This window comes from Acomys russatus, chromosome 26 (genome assembly GCF_903995435.1).
Source record: "Acomys russatus chromosome 26, mAcoRus1.1, whole genome shotgun sequence".
NCBI lineage: Eukaryota > Metazoa > Chordata > Mammalia > Rodentia > Muridae > Acomys > Acomys russatus.
In genome coordinates this window covers 228,219-248,381 of record NC_067162.1, presented here as the reverse complement: position 1 = coordinate 248,381, position 20,163 = coordinate 228,219, and the positions used below count along the sequence as shown (strand labels likewise).

At 41.7% G+C, this 20,163-nt stretch overlaps 1 protein-coding gene across 4 annotated transcripts in view; it reads left to right on the top strand.

The window, feature by feature from the left end:
• Large1 (LARGE xylosyl- and glucuronyltransferase 1) overlaps positions 1–20,163 on the top strand; it is a 497,928-nt gene that overhangs the window by 302,747 nt on the left and 175,018 nt on the right. For all 4 annotated transcript variants that reach the window (XM_051168561.1, XM_051168560.1, XM_051168562.1 and 1 more), the window contains one exon: positions 937–1,108. In XM_051168561.1, coding sequence (XP_051024518.1) covers positions 937–1,108 — 172 coding nt within the window. The remainder of the gene's footprint in view (positions 1–936; positions 1,109–20,163) is intronic.

The following is a 20,163-nucleotide window of genomic DNA, read 5'->3' as shown; positions in this document are numbered from 1 at the left end:
GGATTAAAGGCATGAGCTGCTAGATGAGGACATTTTTTTAATCACACTGGGGCTCTGTGTAGTTTTTGGTGTAGTGTTTTGATAACAAGTTCTATGAAAGTGTGAGCCTTGCAGCTCATGCCACTTACCTCTGAGACATTGGTTATTCCTTTTCTGTCAGGTAATCCCTGCAGCCCTGAGATAAGTGATATAGGTCTGTCTTCCATTGCTCTCAGATGTCCAGCGTTACACAGATGCTGACCAGGTCCTCATTTCCATGAAGAGGCACTGGTAGCATAAACAATAAAAATACCATGAAATGTAGTGATCTTTTTAAAATATATTTATTTATTATTTATACAGTATTCTGCTTGCATGTACACCTGCACACCAGAAGAGGGCATCAGATCTCATTATAGATGGTTGCGAGCCACCATGTGGTTGCTGGAAGAACAGCCAGTGCTCTTACCCTCTGAGCCATCTGTCCAGCCCAGTGTAGTGATCTTTAATGCCACAGAAGTTGAATGAATTAAAGAAATAATTCGACCTATGAACGGTGAGGTGTTTGGTTTGTTTGTTTATTGCACATATGTATTTTCTTCAGTGGGCCCATATAACTTCTTCAATAGTAACAAGTTCTGTTTTCAAGCTCTCAACATAGAATTTGCATTTAATGATTACTTTACAGCCAGTATATTAGACCTATGTGTGTTAAATACATTTTTATTCCCAGAAGAACGTAATGTGTTAAAACAAAATGAACAAATCTTTAAAGAGTATTCTTTTATTTATTTAACAGTTTTGCATTTAATTTTATTTATGTCTAGGTATGATTTATAGTATTTAAGCCAAGAATCCTTGTGGTGATTTTTTTTCTTTTTCTCATATTGCAATTCTCTCTCTCTCTCTCTCTCTCTCTCTCTCTCTCTCTCTCTCTTTCTGTTTTGTTATGTCCAGTCTGAGGTGTCCTGGATCCCCAACAAACATTACTCTGGGATTTATGGCCTGATGAAGCTGGTTCTGACCAAGACTCTACCTGCCAACCTTGAGAGAGTCATTGTCCTAGACACTGACATTACCTTTGCAACTGACATTGCGGAGCTGTGGGCCGTATTCCATAAGTTCAAAGGTAGGAGTTAGCAATACAACCATGCTAGCTTTTTAAAATGTATTTTATATATTATTATGGTGTGTATGCGCATGCGTGTGTATGTCTGCGTGCATGCGTGCTTGTGTGTGTGTGTGTATCCATCTGTCCATAGATGTACATGACATATTGTACATGTGGAGGTCAGTACAAATTTTGAGAGTCAGTTCTTCCTTCCTTTGAATGGCAGAGGTTAAACTCAGGTGGCTGTGCTGGCAGGGCAAGTACTTTAACTCACTGAGCCATCTTCTTAGCCAGTGTTTGTTTTGAAAGTGGTTCTAAAGATTGAATTTAGAGCCTTGCATGTGCTAGGCAAGCATGCTACCACTGAGCCATACCCAAGCCTTACATCTGAGAAAGGACATGAGCTTAAGGATAATATCAGTAAGAAATCACAAATGTAAATGTCATGGTGGCATATGCCTTTAATCCCAGCACTCAGGGAGGCAGAGGCAGGCTGGTCACTGTGAGTTCCAGGCCAACCTGGAGCAACCAAGACTATGCAGAGAAACCCTGGAGAGAGAGAGAGAGAGAGAGAGAGAGAGAGAGAGAGAGAAGAGAGAGAGAGAGAGAGGAGAGAGAGTAGGAGGAGGAGGGAAGGGAGGGAGGGAAGAGGAGGAAGAAGAGGAGGAGGGGAGGGGAGGGGAGGGGAGGGGAGGGAAAACAACAGGTTTTTTTTATTATATAATATATCCTGTCCCTACCATTTTTTTCCTATCTTCCCTTCCATCTGGACTCAACCCTCCCCCCTACTTTTCTGTCTCTACTAGAAAACAGACTTCTAATGGACAATAATAAAATAAAATAAAATGCAATATATTAAATCAAAAACTAACACATTAGAATAGCATTATACAAACATACAAAAAGAAAATATAGATTCAGAGACCCAGTTGTTCATATATACTCAGGAATTCCATAAGAAGACAAAACTGGAAGCTATTATAAAGTAAAATTAAAAATAAAAAGATAATAGCAAACAGATAAATAAAAGCCCTGATACAACATTATGAGAAAAGGAGCCTCCATTGAGTATGTTTTCTCTTGGCCATCTAGTACTGAGCATGCAGCAATTGGTTTCTAATGGAAATACTTTCTGGATTACAGACATGGCACATGTCCACTTCACCTTTCACATCTTAGGACTCCATCTGTCATAGACCCTGTGCATGCCGCCTCAGTCTCTGTCAACTCATATGTGCGTCCATCTTGTTAATTTTGAGGGACTTGTTTCCATTGTGTCCCTCATCTCTTTGCCCTCGCTCTTGCATTCTTTCCTGTCCTCTTCTGCAGTGTTCTCTGAGGGAGAATTGGATAGAGACTTCCCACGTAGGGCTAAGTTTTCCAAGGTCCCTCACTCTTGGTACGTTGTCTCACTATGGGTTTCTCTATATATTTGTTCCCATGTGCTGCAGGAGGAAGCTTCTCTAATGATGGCTGAGCAAGGTACTTATCAATGTGTAGAATGTAATCAGGAGTCATTTAATGTTCTTTTAATGGAATGTAGTATTTGATTTTATTTTCAGTCCCTGGCCTATCTAGTATTGGGCTCCTAGACCCCCAGCAGCATCAGGTATGGGTTCTTTCTTGTGGAGTAGGCCTTAAGTCAAATCAAATATAAATTAGGTTGGTTATTACCACCAGCTTTGTGCCACCGCCACAGTAGCATTATTTCAAAATAGTACATTATTGCTAATTGAAGGGGTTGTAGATGAGTTGGTGTTTACAATTCTCATTGAGTAGCATGCAGAGTAACTTCCTGTACTAAAGATACTAGCCTGTTGGAGTGAAGGCTCTGTGCAGGCACAAGCTCAATTTCTCCACGTTCAATGAGTTGTGTAAGTAAGTAGTAGGTTCCAGCTGTCAGTTTGTGGAGAGCAAACTGTAGTCTTGACAACAGCCTAGCTTATTTGCGGGTTCCAATAAGACACCTTGGCCAACAACTCAATTAGATGTAACCAGTTTCTGATACTAGAAACTTCTTTTGTTGACAAGATGTGGACAGTTGGAGTTTTGTCTTCCCCAATAGTTGGCTTCTACTATATATTGGGTTTCCACATTACCCTTCAAATGGACTTTGATTTTTACTGTATCTTTCTGTATCCTCTCCCTCACTTCCTTCCTTCCTACCAACTTGATTCTGCCATTTAAGTCTCCAAGTACTGAGATATTTATGTAGAGATGTGCCCTTCCCATACTTCTTCAAGGCAAGAGTAAAGACTATTGATGGGGAAGTGTTTGAAATGTTCTATGGCTTTTGTCCTCACCAGTACTGTGGATTGTTATTTTTAAAATGTATGTATGTAGAGTGAGTTGATAACAATTGGGATGTAATATCTGAATAAATTATAGTAAATAAAGGAGACATTTAAAAAATATGTATGTAAAGCTGGATTTGAATCATTGTTCTTCCTGTCTGGTTTCTTATTATTTTCATAATGTATGAGGTGCATACACATGAGTGTGGAGATAGGCATACCTGTGCATGCACTAGTGATATTCACAGCAGGACATCAGGTGTTTTCTATAATTTTCCACTTTATTGCTTTGAGAAAGGTTTGGTTTTTCTTTGTTTTGTTTTGTTTTTCCTGAAGCTTGCTGTTTCTGTTAGAATATCTGTCCAGTAATATATAAGTTCCTCAATGCTGAAGTATAGGTATATGCATTTATGCCTGGCTTTTTATGTGATTGCTGAGGATTTGAACATAAGACCTCATGCTTACAGAGCAGGTACTCTTATCCACTGAGCCATTTCTCCAGATCCTCTTCTTAGAAGTTGTTTGAGCTGTTATCATTACTTCAAAGTATATGAGACTGTCTAAGGTCAGATCATGAGCATAGCATGTATATTTGAATGACAGAGAAACATCACATTAGCATAGATGAAAGAAAAGCAGCACATTACTATAGATGTTGGACTGTTCTAATAGCACCTGCCCAAAGCTCCTCCTTAACCTTACCTGGTTTTTAAAGTTCTTCTACACCAAGGCCAAGGCCAATGAGAGAGAAATTTCTGTCTTTTTTTTTTTTTTTTTTGGTTAGTTCTATTTTTGTGTGTGTGTGTGTTGCACTCTGGCTTCTATGTTTAAAATCTCTCTGCCTCTTCTCTTATCTCTTTGGAGAGTGAATCAACACTCTATGACTTTAAATCATAGCATTCTCATTAATCATGGGTTATTCCTAATGGTTTCTCTTTTCTCTCATGACAAAGAGTAAATACCTTCTCTACTGTGGTACTACCTGCTCCTACTAGGGGTTTGTAGCTCTCTGCTAATTGGGCAAACTTGGCAAAGTCTGGGGATGACATAGTGACTCCTTTGATGCCTTCTTATCAAGATGAAAATGTATTTTTGTGGGTCAGTGAGGACACTAGGAAGACATCATTCTGCAGAACTGGAAATGCAGAAAATAGGTGTGTCTATCCCTCCTCTTTCCGAGTCCATCATGGTCCATCTTTCTACTTCTTGGTTTAAACTTGCAGGGGTATAGGGTTTTGCTCAAGACCAAGCTCAGTTTGTATCCTGTCAGTTGCTCTGTTGAAATTCCTTGTCAGTTTTGTTTATTCCTCCTTTCAATGCCACACTGAACTCATCTGGGGACAGTTTCTCTTTAATTGTGTGTGATTTTATCTGTGCTTTTATGCTGATGTTCAGTGTTTAATGGTGCATTTATTCTGCGGGCATTATTGCATTCCTACTGGGTGCCAGGCAGTGTGCCCAGCTCTGGAAATGCGATAGTGAGTAATAAAGGGACAATGAGAGTTGTTATATATCCTGGTGGGAAGAAGAGAAGTCAGTGTGAGATTCTTGCAGGGAAATGGTAGCTGTGCTGTCTTATTGGATAGGCAGAGTGCTTGTGTGCCAAAGAAACCCACCACCTGTCTCTTGGAAGAGAAAACCTAGGCTTTCCACAGCTTAGACTATGTTGTATAAAGAGAGCCAGGCATCAGCTATCTCTGAGGACAACCTGGGTTGAAGAGACTCATGTTGCCTGTGGCCAGACCCCATTGCTGGGTGCACTTGCTGGGGTGACAGAAAAGGGGATACATTGGAGTACTCCATGGAGACTTCTTTGTACCTGTCTTCACAGTCTTGCATTCTGCCCCTCCCTCACATTCCTCACTGACAAACATTTGCTATGATGACTTCCATCTCAGCCTCCCAACAACACAATCTACCCACATCAGGAGCGCTGTGTCACCCTTAAAGAAGTAGATCTCAGGAAATACACTAGAGCAGGAGTCCACCAACTGCAGAGCTGTAACTGAGCGCTCACAGCTGAGAGCACACAGTTTGAGCTGTTATTACTTACTCAAATGTTACTTACTCAAAGTACTATAGCGAAGAGTGCTAGAAGGGAAGAAAGGCATTCGGGCTCTTGCACCTCCTAGGGATTGTTGGAGATCTTAGAACTGGAGGATCCTAGGCCTTAGCATAGAGTACTTGTTCAAGTTCAGAACAGGTATAGTGACTGTGGGACACCCTTGAATTGAGATGAGTTAATGGGCTATATTATGTCCATCCATTCTTTTACTAGTTTATTTCCAGCATTACTTGGTCCCCTGCCATAGAAAGGTGTCTATTAGATGCCACTGTTTCCTTTTTTTTATTTTTCTCTCCCCAAGGCAGGGTTTCTCTGCTTAACCTTGCCTGTCCTGGACCAGGCTGGCCTCGAACTCATGGTGATCCACCTGCCTCTGCCGCCCCACCGACCAGCGCCACTGTTTCCTAAAGCAGTGATTCACAACCTTCCTAATGCTGTGGCACTTTAATACAAATCTCCATATTGTGGTAACCTCCAAGCATTAAATTATTTTCTTTGCTACTTGATATCTGATATGTAACCCCTGTGAAAATGTCCTTTGACCACGAAGTTCAGAACCACTCTCCTAAAGCAACTCAGAAGCGGACATCTGACTTCAGAGAGCTCTCTGATAGACTATACCACACTACATTTTTATTTTTTGTCTGTAAGGAATCAAATGTGAGGTTACTCCCATGTCCCCCTCTCATATTTCCCCCTAAGGAAATACAGAGGTAAAAATAAAATAAGCAAGCGCTATGTTCCCTATATATCAATGTTTTTGCTCTTTGTTTTTTTTTTTTTTTTTTTTTTTTTCTTTCTACGTTGGAACTAAGGAAGGTTTTCAGCAAGAAGCAATCTTCATAGGCACCCCCAGGAATGTAGAATGCTTGAGCCAAAGGGGAAAGTCCCCATCTTAAGTCAGTGACACTTGTCTTCATTCACTCGAAACAGATTGAGGGGCCTTGTCCATCATTGTCTATTGAAGGACAGATAGCTCCCCAGGTCTGCAGTGGCTCTTGTGTTGAGACCAAACACAAGGCTACCAACATTGCAGCCCATCATTCCACAGAAAATCAACAAAAGACTCCGTCCTCTCCTCCGCTTCTGGCTTTGGGCGATGTCCAGTATCTCTTGCCATATACTTCTCCTCAACATCAGGTCCTTTCCTGTCAACCTGAGCGGGGGCACCCTCACACATGCCTGTGCTTGGCCACTGGAGGGTTTTCAGCACCATTAATCCTTAGCAACAGAATCAGACATTGCATTTGTCATAAATATACATCAGCTCCCATGGGTTTGTGTGTTGAAGTCCTCCCAAGCTGGTGGTACTCTCTGGGGAAGTGGTGGGGGCTACAGAAGGTGAAGCTTTCTTGGGGAACTCAGTTACTGGGAGCATGGCTTGGAAAGATTCACCACACCCAAGTTCCTTCCTAGCTCTTATACTTCCTAGCCACTGTGAAATGAGTTCTGCCTGACACTGTGTTCTTTGCCATGATTTTCTGCTTCAACCTATAAACATAGAAAGGGGACTAAGTGATCACAAACTAAAATCTTTGAAAAATGAAAGAAAGTTAATCGTTTCTTCTTTTAAGTTATATAAGCCAAAACATTGTGATGTAAATTTAAGTAGCAGACTGGTGATGGACAAAATCTTGAACCTTCCATTCAATAATATATTATTCTAGTTCCCAAATAGTTTGACAGTTGGGAATGTTGTGAGAATATAAGGACCCAAACTTCACTCTTGGAAGTTTATATGTAGGTGCAGTCAGGCAATAAATTAGTAAATCAAATGTTTAGTTTATTATATGGTGATTAGTGCTGTAGGAAAAATGACAGAAAAGTATGGATTCTCATGTGAGTGGGTGGTTAATATGCAGACAGGATGGTAATGGGGGTTCTCACTGAATAGTTGATATTTAAGAAAATACTCAAATTTGGCAGAACAAGTGAGCAAGTAGGTGTGTTTAGAAGCAGATTAGGCTACTGTCTGAGCACAATGGGCATTGGGCACGAACTGCTAAGAGTAGATAGGGAACAGGGTGTACTTCAAAATGGAATGGAATGAGCCCCAGAGAAGGCTAGAAGCTTTTCAGATTCACATCATGGGACCCTTGTAGGACAATGAAGTGTTGCCTTTGCTTCCAGTAATTTGGGGATCTTTTGGCAGACTCTGTTAGAGCTGTGACTTGATTATTGTTGTTTATAAATTATCTGTATTATCAGTATATCAGTATGCCTGGCTAGCAATCAATTAAGACACTGACACTTGTTTTATTTTAAAATAGCCTTAGTTAACCTGGGGCAGGGCAGACATTAATCATCTAAACTACTTCTCATAGTGGGGCAGGTATGGGATCCCTGCCTCAATCCCATGCCATCTGCTTCTAATAACTTCTATCAAGCTACCTCCCATCCATAATCCCAAATACTTGCTAATGTTCTACATCTGGGCTTATTCTTCATCCATGCCTACCATGTACTTCTCTTCCGTTTAACCCATGGTGGTCTTCCTCTCTTCCTTGGGTCTTTCTCCTTCCTCCTTGTGGCAGTCCTTTTCTTTCTCCTCTCGGGACTCTCTCTGTGGCCCTTCCTCCTCTCTCTCCTCTCCTCCTCCTTCTCCTCCTTCCTCCCTCCTCTTCTCTTCTTCTTCTTCTTCTTCTTCTTCTTCTTTCTTCTTCTTCTTCTTCTTCTTCTTCTTTCTTCCCAGAATTCTTCTTTCTCCTCTAAGTGAGGGAATCTTAGCCATCCCTCTATCTCATCTGCCCTGCCCAGGTGGGATGGCTTTTTTATTAATTAGCATCAAAATACATCAGACCATCCCCCAATACTTGATATGTCTTCTGTTTTAAAGGATCATCCTTGTGGTACTTAGGTGAGTAAAAGGAAGCAAGAAAAACATTTAGGGGACTTTCAGTAATCCTAGTGGGTGATGATGTGAGCTTCAACCCAGGTACAGCATGTGAAGAGCTGGAAGTTTCCACTTTAAGGCACATTCTGGAGGTCAGATTTCCAGGGAGCCAAAAAATAAGGTGGGAGATGATCCAAGGCAGCTGGGCCAGTGTCACGGGTTATACTGCGGGACATGAGAGAGTCAAAGGGAAAGTCAGGAATTTGTTGTAAGTCCTGATAATCTTGAGATGAGCAACTGAACACAGAGAGACAAGGAAGTGTGCAGAGAGATGGGTGTTCTTGAAGAAAAGGGAGTTGATTATTCTTTAAGTACTTCTGTTTCAGAAACCAAGATAGAAGCTTTATGCTTTTGAACATTTGGTAAACTGGGCTTGACCATGATTTACATTGCTGTTCTTGTCCAGATAGTTATTATGTGGCAAAGCTGACTCCAAACTCTTCAGCTTTAGAGCCTGCAGTCTGTCACTTTTTGTCAAGGCTCTAGAATTCTCACTGGAGTAGTGAACAGGGCAGCTACCAATCTGGAGTTGGGGTTAGATCAGGTGTGACTTGGGGTCCTGGATCCCTGGCCTAACTGCAAGTTAAATTTGATGTAGGATCTGACCACAGCAGTTACAGGAAGATCTTCTGAGGGGATAAATAATAGATGTGTGCCCATAATTTGAGGCTTTTGGAAGAAAGCCTAGATGAATAATGGAGATGGCATTCTGACCCAGAAGGACAATGCCTCCTCTTGAAGAAGGGCATGTTGCTGCAGGGTACAGGATGACCTTCAAACAAATATGGCTAACCTCAATCTTTTCAGGGGCCTAAGTGATTCACTGGAGTGGATCACAGCTTACATTTCCCACATTTGCTTTGTACTTAACACTCAGCTCAGCAATCCATAGGTAAATTCATTCCTCGCTGCCTAGCATGAAGCAATTCCTGCTAATGGCTCTTTCTTATTCATCTGGGAGAGTATGCTCATTGAAGTATAATGGCTAACCCAGTGGCTAAGTTCTCAAGATGCAGAACTGCAATTCTCACTCACATAGTCCACCTTAATTTCCTGACATCTGAGATGAAGAGTAAGAAACAACATTGCGTGGCACCATCTCTCAAGCAGAGTACTAGCCTTCTCCAGATATTGGGTCTGATTGCACCTTAGCCTTGGGACTTTTTAAGCTTCCAGAACTGTAATAAAACCTGTTGTTTATAAATTATCCAGTCTAGGGTGCTTTGTTCCAGGGGGCTCCATAACTTCTCTGAGTCTAAATATAGTGGGAATGATTCTAATAGGGTCCTTGTGAGACCTGGACAAGATAATGTGTGTTATTCCCTCCATTTCTGTTTTCTTATTTCTTCCGTTTTTGTTTTCTCTAAGGATTCCTACCAGAGTCAGAGCAAATGGGATAATGGGTAACATCATTAATTTGTATGTGTTCCATTACTTCAGAGCTTTGTCCATGAAGCTCTTGGGGCTGGTGGTAGTTTTAAATGAAAAATAACTGTAACACTGAACACAAAGAACCCTGGAAGTCTTACTTCAGAAAGACACTTGGGGAGCTTTTAAAATCTTAGCTAGGTGCCTTGAAGGAGTTTTCTTCCAGTGTCTTTCAAGTTCTACATGTCTTATCTTGCCTAGCTCTCCCACTGCCTTTCTTCCTGATGGGAATGGTGGAGTGGAAAAAGCATAGCAAGGAATGTGACCAAGGAATGTGGCCTGCTTATCAACAGTATATGTCTGAGGGTTATTAACTTCTCAAAACCTCATCTCCTCTGCACCTTTAGAAGGAAAATACTGATACCTCCTCACCGTGGTGGGATGAGGTTTGAGAGTGACTGATACCTGTTGGAGACTTGGAGAGTATTGCACTTTTCCACTTTCCACCTTCTTAGAAGTTTACTTACCCATTTGAAAGTAACATTGATTCTTCCCTTTAGCTGATATGAAAGGGATCAAAGTGGAGGTTTCAGGACAGCCACACACCACGATATCTGCCAGGTTCCCTTGATTAAAGGTGTCCCCTTTTTACTAGTCCTGCGTGGCCTCTCCTAGCACTGGTGTAGACAGTTTTCACCTCATTTCACATTGGCTCTTGATGCTCTTTAAACTAGAGAGACAGCTTTGCTGCAGGGAAGAAAAGTCGAATTTTAAAATATATATATTTAAATTATCATATGAAGGGGTTTTTCAGTGATACCCGTAGCCTGATACTGAATGTGTGACATAGTAAGTACAGAAGCTGAAAGTCAGCCAGGGAAGATTGTTCTTGGTCATCAGTCATATAGTCTAGCTATGAGTCTGAAACATTTCTTTCTAAGTTGTACCATACCTTAAAGAATCTCTTGTGCCCCCAATATCAGTAGGGTTCCTACCTAGCCTCCACAGGTTTATTGTTTTCTGTTTGGGGGGAGTGGGGCTTGGCATAGGGTCTTCATACATATATGTCAAAGGCCTTTAATCCAAAGGCTTCTGGGATTGCATATGTGCACCAACATGCTGGGCTTTTTGTTTATTTGTGTTTAATGTCTGCCTTGAGGCTTACTTTTTACTTGCAGAATTCTGATGGTCTTTTGCAATCATTGTTCCTCTCTGCACTTGATACCCTCCTCCTCTCTTCTATGACGCACTTGGATGTTTGTGGTACTCATAGCAGCTCAACAAGAGGTGCCTGTCACTGGAGCAGCATCAAGAATTGCATCCCTGGCAAAATTGTTGTAGAAGTTTTCATTATTCCCGTATTAGCTTTGATGTGACTGTGCCTTTTCTTACAACATCAGAGAGATTGTTTTAGCCTCTCAGGACCTCTTATTGTTGTTGGTATTTTTCCTTAAAACTAAGAGAATGATACCCTAATAATTGCCTCAAGGCTTTTTTATTTTTTTTATGTTAAGTCAGGTAATGGCTCTGCCTTGCACATTATTCAATAAAAGGTAGCTTGTTTCCATTCCATCTGTGTATTTTTTCTCTTGTTCTTATTCCTGAGATGCTTGAGTGTCAGGGGATAGAAATTTTGCTTCCCTCCTTCCCTCCCAACCCATGTGTACTTTCTTCCTTACCCATTCCTTGTCATCTTTTTTCTCTTCCTTCTCTTCTATTTGCCTTGCTTTCTTCCCTCCTTTGCTCCTCCTTTCTTACTTCCCCCTTTCTTTCTCTCATTTTTTCTCTTCTCTCTTGTCTTACTTTTCATCTTCACTGAGTCTTTAATTTGGCTTTTCTACTATTTTTGAGCTCCTGGGCCTGCCCCAGGCCATGAGGATTAAGCAGTTACTAAGCCCTAGCCCTGCATTGTGCTATTCCCCTTTGATACCTGCAAAGAAATGTGTGTGGAACCTACCTGTGTCACTAAGGATGAGTTTTAAGTGGAAGAACCTGGCTTGAAATCTGGCTGACCTTGGACTCTGACCACTAGCTTCTAGGTCCATCTAAAGAACTTTTGTGACAGTAGGCTTATTTCTTGAGAGGAAAAGTACAACATGAGGTAGAAAGAGAGTCAAGAGGAGATGGGAAGGAAGGGTTTTGATACATTGGTCTAAACATCTGCACTCACAGGAACAGCATATGCTCAAGGCCGAGGTCCAAAAAGCAAATAATGAGAACAACTGCTGGAGACATCTGATCTGCAGCTCATTCAAAAGGTGGCTCATGTCCATCTGCCCTGGTGATCCTGCTGGTCCCCTGACCTCTCTCTGCCTCAGTACTTTAAATTCTTACACGTCTTTCCTCAGATATGAGCTTCTGGCAGGACATACTTAAAAGGTTTTATTTAATCCTGTAGATGGAAACCTATGCCTATCCCTCTTCGCCATTCTTTTTTTTTTTTTTAATTTATTTATTCACTTTACGTCCTGGTCATAGCTTCATCCCTCTTCACCTTCCAGTCCAATCCCCCCTCCTACATCCTCCTTCCCTATTCCTCAGAAGAGGGGAGCCTCTTTCATATCCCTCCTATCCTGGCTCATTAACGTGTATGAGGATTGAGTGTGTCCACTTCCCCTGTGGCACAGCAAGGCAGTCCTGCCATTCTTCATCTCAGCGCCTTCTCATCTGTTGAGTAATTGCACAACAGATGACTGCTATGTACCATCGAGCCAGTGCTGCTCAACTAAGTGCCCCAAGTATAGAAAGCTGCACTAGTCATTCTGTGTCTTGCCCACTCTTAAATAAGCAGTAAGAGACCAGGAACAGTTGCCATATTCCTGGTATCTCCCAGCACCAGTGTGTGGCATATAGTACGTACTTGGTACAGGTTTTCTACATGGTGGATAGATAATGCAGACAATTCTAGAACAGATTTGGAGGGATAAGGTGGGAGGAGTAGGAATTATATGGAGATTAAGTATCTGCATTGGGTTTATTAAGACAAATCAACATTGCAATCGAAAGCTTGGGGTTTCAGAGTTGAAAATGTTGGATTTTGCTGAATGTGGGGACCTTACAAAGGGTGAGGCAGGAAACCAGTAGCATGGATTTCCCAGTTTATCAACAAGGGACCCATTCCAGGCTCTCTGATAGATTGCCAACACTGTGGATAGCCCCAAATCTTATATACTCTATGTTTTGTTAATATATATATATATATATAACAAAGTTTAATCCATAAACTAGACAAAGAAAGAGATTGACAGTAAAAGAACAACTATAAAACACACTGAAATAAATGTTGTGAAAGCTATTATTTTCAGTCCAAATTTCATTGTGTTTTTCTCTTTTCAATTAGAATGTCTTCTCTTTGGGGTGGTCTCATTGCCAGGATCACTTTTCTAACTTTTTGGGACTACTATTAAATCAAATAACAACTACTTGAACACCAGCACTGTTATCTGTTATCTCTAACAGCTGCTAAGTGACTGGCAAGCAGGCGGGATAGATACCAAGAAATGATTCACGTTCCAGGTGAGATACATCATTCATTGTATCACACCCTGACTGTTGGGAACCCCTGTGTGTGCAGGCCTTGATGCACCCCTACTATTGGAAGTCAATTTCTGTATGGGCCCAGCTAAGGGATGGAGATAATTCCCACCTCACTGTTCCCTTCAGTAAGAGTCCTGTGTGCCCTGGCATCCTGGGATTGTGCAGGATCTCCCAATTTTAATTAGCCCCTGTTGATAGTATGGCCTTTTGAAAGCATAGGAGCCAGAATTTGAGTGAAAGAACTTCTGGTTGTAGATAGGACATTCCTCCCTGCCCCTTCCTTTTCCCAATTCAGATGCCCTTCCCCAGGGTAATGGAATGAGGAAAATGAGGCTTTTTCTTTTTTTCTTTTTTTTTTTTTCTTTTTTTTTTTTGGAGTGCTTGTCTTCTTCTTGCTGTCTTTATATCTTTGGCATTGTTTGGATCTCTGAATTGCTGTCCTCTCAGGACACAATGGAGATAATAATATTCATAAGGTGTTAGTGTCAGGATTTGCTAGCTTGATTTTCACTAGTGTATGAAAATATCTAAGTGTTGTGGAATGTTATTCCCTGAGCAAAACAGCCACCTTCTTCCTTATATTGTCTGTGCCTACTTGTAAGCCTCCATCAGTATTAGGCTTGTTTACATAACCTTTTAGATAAAGGAGGTGAGAGGGTCATTGGAACCTCATGTCACTTTTCATCCACTCTTCCCAGCTGTTTGTGTAGTTCCACCCTAATTGCACATGTGTATATAAGTAAAGGGAGGTGTGGTTTCAATGAAAATGGCCCCCATAGGCTCATAGGGGGTGGCACTAATAGGAGGTGTGGCCTGGTTGGAGTAGGTGTGGCCTTGTAGGAATATGGGTGGCTTTATAGGACTAGGTGTACCCTTGTTGGAGGAAGTTTGTACTGGGGGTGGGCTTTGACGTTTCAAATGCTCAACTTATGCCCAATCTATCTGTTTCTCTCTGTCTCCTCTTCTCTCCCCCCTCCCTCCCTCCCACCCTCCTTCCCTCTCTTTTTCCCTCTCCCCTTCTCTGTTTTCCTGGTGCCTGATGTTCCAGATATAGATTTCTTGTCTTTTTGTCTCCTTCTCCAGCACTATGTCTGCCTGAACACCAACATGCTTCCTGCCATGATGATAATGAACTAAGCCTTTGAAACATAACCCAGCCCCAATTCAATGTTCTCTTTTATAAGAGTTGCTGTGGTTGTGGTCTTATTACAGCAATAGAACATTGACTAGGACAGGAGATTAATTGAGAGAGGCTTTATCTATGCTATTGAGGGGAAGCTATCATTCATGTTGGGTGAAGATGTTCTAGTGTAGCTATTGGAAGCCTCTACCGATGCAGTCCAGGCCAAGGAATTAAGATATCTTCTATCTCAGTGCCCTCTGAGCAAAAAACAGGTAAAATCTTAAACCAAGATCAGAAAGCCTGATTATCGTCATCCTCATGCCTTCCTAATTGTATTCTAGAGAGAAATAAATCCTCACAGAAGGACTACCGTTCAAGGGCATGTTCCTAATGACCTAAAGACCATACCCAATATCTTAAAATTTTCACCACTTCCCAGTAGTGCCTCCCTGAAAATGGAGCTTAATTCAGGCTAACCATACTGCATCTATAGTATATATAACAGGACATTACCTGAGTGGATGCGCATCATTTTCTTATTGTGAAGTACTTGAACTAGAGTAGAGACCTGCCAGAGTTAGCCACTGAGGTCATTCAAATTAGAGTCATTTTGTGCTCATCACAAGAAGATAGCCACTTTCGAAATATTCAGGATGTCAGAGACTTTTGGTACTAGAAGAGGCATTCCCCACCCTCCTTGAGAAATGAAAGGTTCCGAATTAGCCCAACTGAGATGGAGTAGAGAAGTTTGGTAACAGAGGTATATAGCTATAAAAGAACTGGGAATTTTCTTTCCTTTGGTAAAAGCAACTGTGTATCAGAGCAGGAAACGCCTAAGAGCTTCCTGGAGGCCTGGCTCTTCCTTGCATATTACACTTCAGCTTCTCACTCTCAATGGGAATAGTACTTCAGAAGCAAAATGTGTACTTCTCCTAGTACTTTGCAGGTATTTGTGCTATTATCTCAGTTCTGTGATACTGGGTTTTCACATCTTACCATTTCAGAACCTGCAGTGTGGATCTGAAAAGCAACTGGACAGATAGTCTCCTTCTGGAAAATATTTTGATAGATCCTACAATCAGTGGATTCTTAATAATCCTGAAAAATGTATTATTATCTTAATCAGTACATTTCTGTTACTTCTCTTTTACTCTTGAGTGACAAGGAAGAGAAGGAAAGTGGGTAACTGTGGTGGTTTGAATAATGACCCCCATAGGCTTATGTATTTGTATCCTTATTTCCCTGTTGGTGAACTGTATTGGAAGCACTAGGTGTATCTTTGTTGGAGGAGATGTGTGGGGGCGGGGTGTGGGGTGAGTTGAGGTTTCAAAAGCCCTCACCAGTCCCAATCTCTCTTCCTCTGTTTGTGTGGATCAGGATGTAAGCTCTCAGCACCAGTGCCTGCCTGCCTCCAGAACCCTCCCCTGACGATAATGGACTAATCTAAAACTGTGAGCCCCCAATTAAATGCTTTCTTTAACAAGAATTGCCTGATCATGGTGTCTCCTCACAGTACAGACCCTCATGTCAAGGCTGGATGAGGCAACCCTGTAGGAGGAAAAGGTTCCTAAAAGCAGGCAAAAAGTGTCAGAGACACCCTTACTCTCACTGTTAGGAGTCCCACAAGAACACCAAGCTACACAGCCACAGTGTGTGTGCAGAGAACTTAGCTCAGACCCATAAGGGGTAAGTGATTGTTGCTTCAGTTTCTGTGATCCCCCATGAGCCCTGCTTAGTGGATTCTATGAGCCTTGTTCTTGTGGTGTCTTTGACCCCTCTGGCTCCTACAAGCCTTCATCCCTTTCTTCTGTGGAGTTCTCCTGACTCCACCTAATGTTTGCCTTTGGGTCTCTGCATTTGTTCCCATCAGTTAGTGGATGATGACAGCAACTGGGCTACACATGGATCTATAGTATAGTAGAGTATCATTAGTAATAATTTCATTACATTTTTTCCAGTCATGCTTGGTTTTATCCTGGGTCACTGACCTGCCCAGTCTTTGGTTCCTGGCCATCCATGCAGTGTTATTCGTGGCCTCCCTTTCCTGTCATGAGCCTCAAGTCAGACCAGTCATTGGTTAACCACTCCCACAAGTTCTGTATCACTATTACTCGAGTACATCTTGCATGCAGGACAGATTATAGGTCAAAGGTTTTGTGGCTGGGTTAGTGTCGCAGTCCCACTTCTGGAAGTCTTGCATAGTTATAAAAGATGGCCACTTCAGGATATGTATACCTCAGTTCTAGGAGTCTTTTTTTAGCATCACCCTTGGAGATTCTAGGGAGTTTCTACTGCACTAGTTTCCACATCATCCCACAAAGAGAAGTATTTGGTGTTTTGACAGGATATCCTTTGATTCCCTGTTATTGTTTGAAGATGGATAGGGGGTAACCTGTGCCAATTACAATTTGGGGGAAGGTCTCACTTAATGTCTCGTTGGCTGGAATGGTTGTCATCTACTAGTAACTTGAGTTATAGAGACCACCTGCTTGTCTCCTGGAAGCAAATATGTGCAAGGTCATGGACAGCAAGAAAGGAAATGGGCATGAAGCTCCAGGAAGAGATTTTGAAAAGCTGAACAACATTACACCTGGAACTTAGGAAACTTATTCTAGCCAGATGTCTCCTCTACCTTGTCACATATTCAATAAATATTTATTGAGCATCTGCTTGGTATGAAATGCCAAAATTAGGCTGTAGTACTATGGTAGTAGAAATCCCAGTATTTAACTGATCTTCCTCCAAAAACATCTGTTGCTTCTGGGAGCATTATAGGGCTAGGTGTCTTACCTGTGAATTATTCCACTGGCTAATTTTGACATTCTGCTGAAATCAAATCCTTCAATTTATGGAGATGTTGACTGTAAGTGTAGCTACTGTAGGTAGATAGAGAGACCTTCCTATTGGGATCTCCTGGGTTATGGTAGAGAAAACTCAAATGAAGGAGGTCAGACCCTTTAATAAAAGCATTAAATCTGAGCCAAATGCTTGGAGGCAAGAAACATATCCTCACAAAATGAACTCATGGAGATGACGAGCAAGTCTGATTTACAATCCTGTGCTCAGGAAAGAGGACAATCTTTTTGCTCTTTAAGTATCTTGGTCCAAGGGACCTCACATGAAGGTTAGTTCTGTGTTAGCCAGGTTTCAGATTAGCTTAATAGGCAAAGGAAAGCTGAGCAGTCAGTACCTAATGATCATTTACTGCTTTGTCCTTTGAAAACTTGCTCTGAGCTATAAGGTGGAAGGTGATGTTGTTGTTGGAATTACTTGTGTGGCCTTTTCTAATTACACAGGTCAGTGCCTATATCAAACCCCCACAATGACCTGACTTCGCCAGTGACTTGAATATCATGGCTCTGGTATGGTGACTGTTTATCTTGCCTCAGTTAACATGCTGCTTTGTGAGAGAGAGGACTGATGTCTACCTGGTAGGATGTTGAGCTACCCACAAGATGTCAAAAACATCCTGTTAGCATTTGAGTATGGAATGTTTCCCAGCACAGGGCAGGCTCACATGGTGAACACCTGCTTTCCAACTGGTGGCACTATTTTGAGAGGTTGTAGAAACCTCAGGAGTTAGGGTACAGTTGTAGAAAGTGGAGACAAGCATTGTCTTGCAGGGACTCTGGTCCCTTGCACTTTTGCTCTCCAGTTCATGAGGCAGAGATTCTTTTTAGTTCTGCCCAAGTGTATGTTGCAGAGCCTAAGTCCTCACACAATGAGCCAAGATATCTCTTGGATTCTTTAAATTGTTTTCTCCAGTGTTTATCACATCTACTCAAAAGTAAAACACACAGATACTTGTGGGAAGGATTGTAAGCTTTGTCACAGGTGAAAGCAGTGTTGGCGGGCTTTGCCCTTGGACACACCATGGATACTCCCTGAGATTAGCCTTGAGATAGACTGGGTGTATCCATCCTGGGCCTGAAATTCAGGAATTGGACCTGGGGACTCCACCTGGACTATTGTGTTTCTAATCGACCCTCAATGGGAGAGGGAGACTGCCCTTTGCACATGAGAAACAGGCAGGCAGAGAGGAGAGAGGACAGCAGGTTCAGACCGGGCTTGAGCGCACGTGGATCAGGAAAAGGATCAGTGAATAGGCCAGACCAGTGCGCAGGCCAGAGACACCTAGGGACCCGTCCCATGGAAGGGATACCTGAAGGTTCACTCTTGTTTCCCTTTAACCTTTTTTCCCTTTTGTATAAGCTAGTTGGGTTGTATAATAAAGTTTAATTGTTAAGAAACAGAGCCAACAGATACTCCCCAGTTATCTGTGGGCACCACCAAAAGTCCAACAGTCTTTCTCATTGGAAGCTACTTTCTGGTGACCTGGTATAGCTGATGGGTATGTGTAGAATCCATTAGGAGGTTTCAGTTCCAGACATGGTGGTATGAGGTGCAAGTAACATCAACTGGAGAAAGAAAAAAAAGGCTCTCTCCATCCTCCTGCATCCATGATGCATACATCTTCAACTGACTTCCCGAATTAGCTCTATGCTAAATATTCCTGTTGAATACTCTTCACACTTTCTTCTCCTTCTTGTTTATACTCCACACTAGCCTAGAAACAAACAACAGCAACAACACCTGAAAAGGCCATACATAATTTCTCAATTTTCTCACAGTGTTGAAGAACATGTAGATTGCCTTTTTGAGGAGTCTATAAAGGAAACACAGTTGTAATAACCAGACCCATCAAACACCACAGATTTGGCAAGGATTTCTGATCTGCCCTGGAAATGACAAGAGGGAACAGCTTGCTCCTCATTTGTATACTCATGAAAAGAAGAAATCAGTGCATGTCACTCTTCAGCTGTCAAATGCGCATGACATTTTTATCTTAAGTGCATATATATAGATTATTAGGAAAATCTAATATTTGACAAGGATAGACTTGGCCTATCAAAGAAGGCAAATCCTCCGGGCTATTTTCTACACAGTGTGCCAGGCTTGCTCATCTGGAAGGATGAAGTGAACAAAACACTGAGATGGATGGATGGCCATTTCTAGGAACATGACTACCCAGCCAAGCCACAGTGCTTCCCTGGAAGCAAAGGGAGATACAGATAAATATCTGCATACAAACCCACATGCATACTTTATCTACGTGTGTGTGTGTGTGTGTGTGTGTGTGTGTGTGTGTGTGTGTGTGTGTTCTTAACAGATATCTCCATTCAGAAAGAAGACAATGGGTTTCTTGTTGACTTTATTTGATTTTTTGTATTTTGTCTTGTTGATTAGGTTGTTCTTATTTGCTTTTGACAGCCTCAGGGGCCATAAAGCATGGCACTTTAGGGCTTTGCTTACTTACTTGTTTTTTTTTTTTTTTTTTTTTTTTTTTTAACATTTAGAGATGGCTCAGCAGCTAAGAGCACTGACTGCTCTTCCAGAGGTCCTGAGTTCAATTCCCAGCAACCACATGGTGGCTCACAACCATCTATAATGTGATCTGATGCCCTCTTCTGGCCTTCAGGGATGCAAGCAGGCAGAGCAGTGTATACATAATAAATAAATAAATCTTAAAAAAAAAAAAAAAAAAAAAAAAAGACCATTGACATTCATGAGAGCAAAGTTCTTATAAAAGCCAAGAACCAGTGTAATATTCAATCGTAGCCAACAATCCTACTTACAAATACTATTTTTTAGTATTTTGCTTGCATGTGTGTGTATAATACTTACATGCAGTGTCTGTGGAGAACAGAAAAGAGTGTCAGATCCCTTGAGACTGGAGTTTCAGAAGGTTTGAGCCACTGTGTGTGGGCTGGAGTCACACCTGGGTCCTCTATG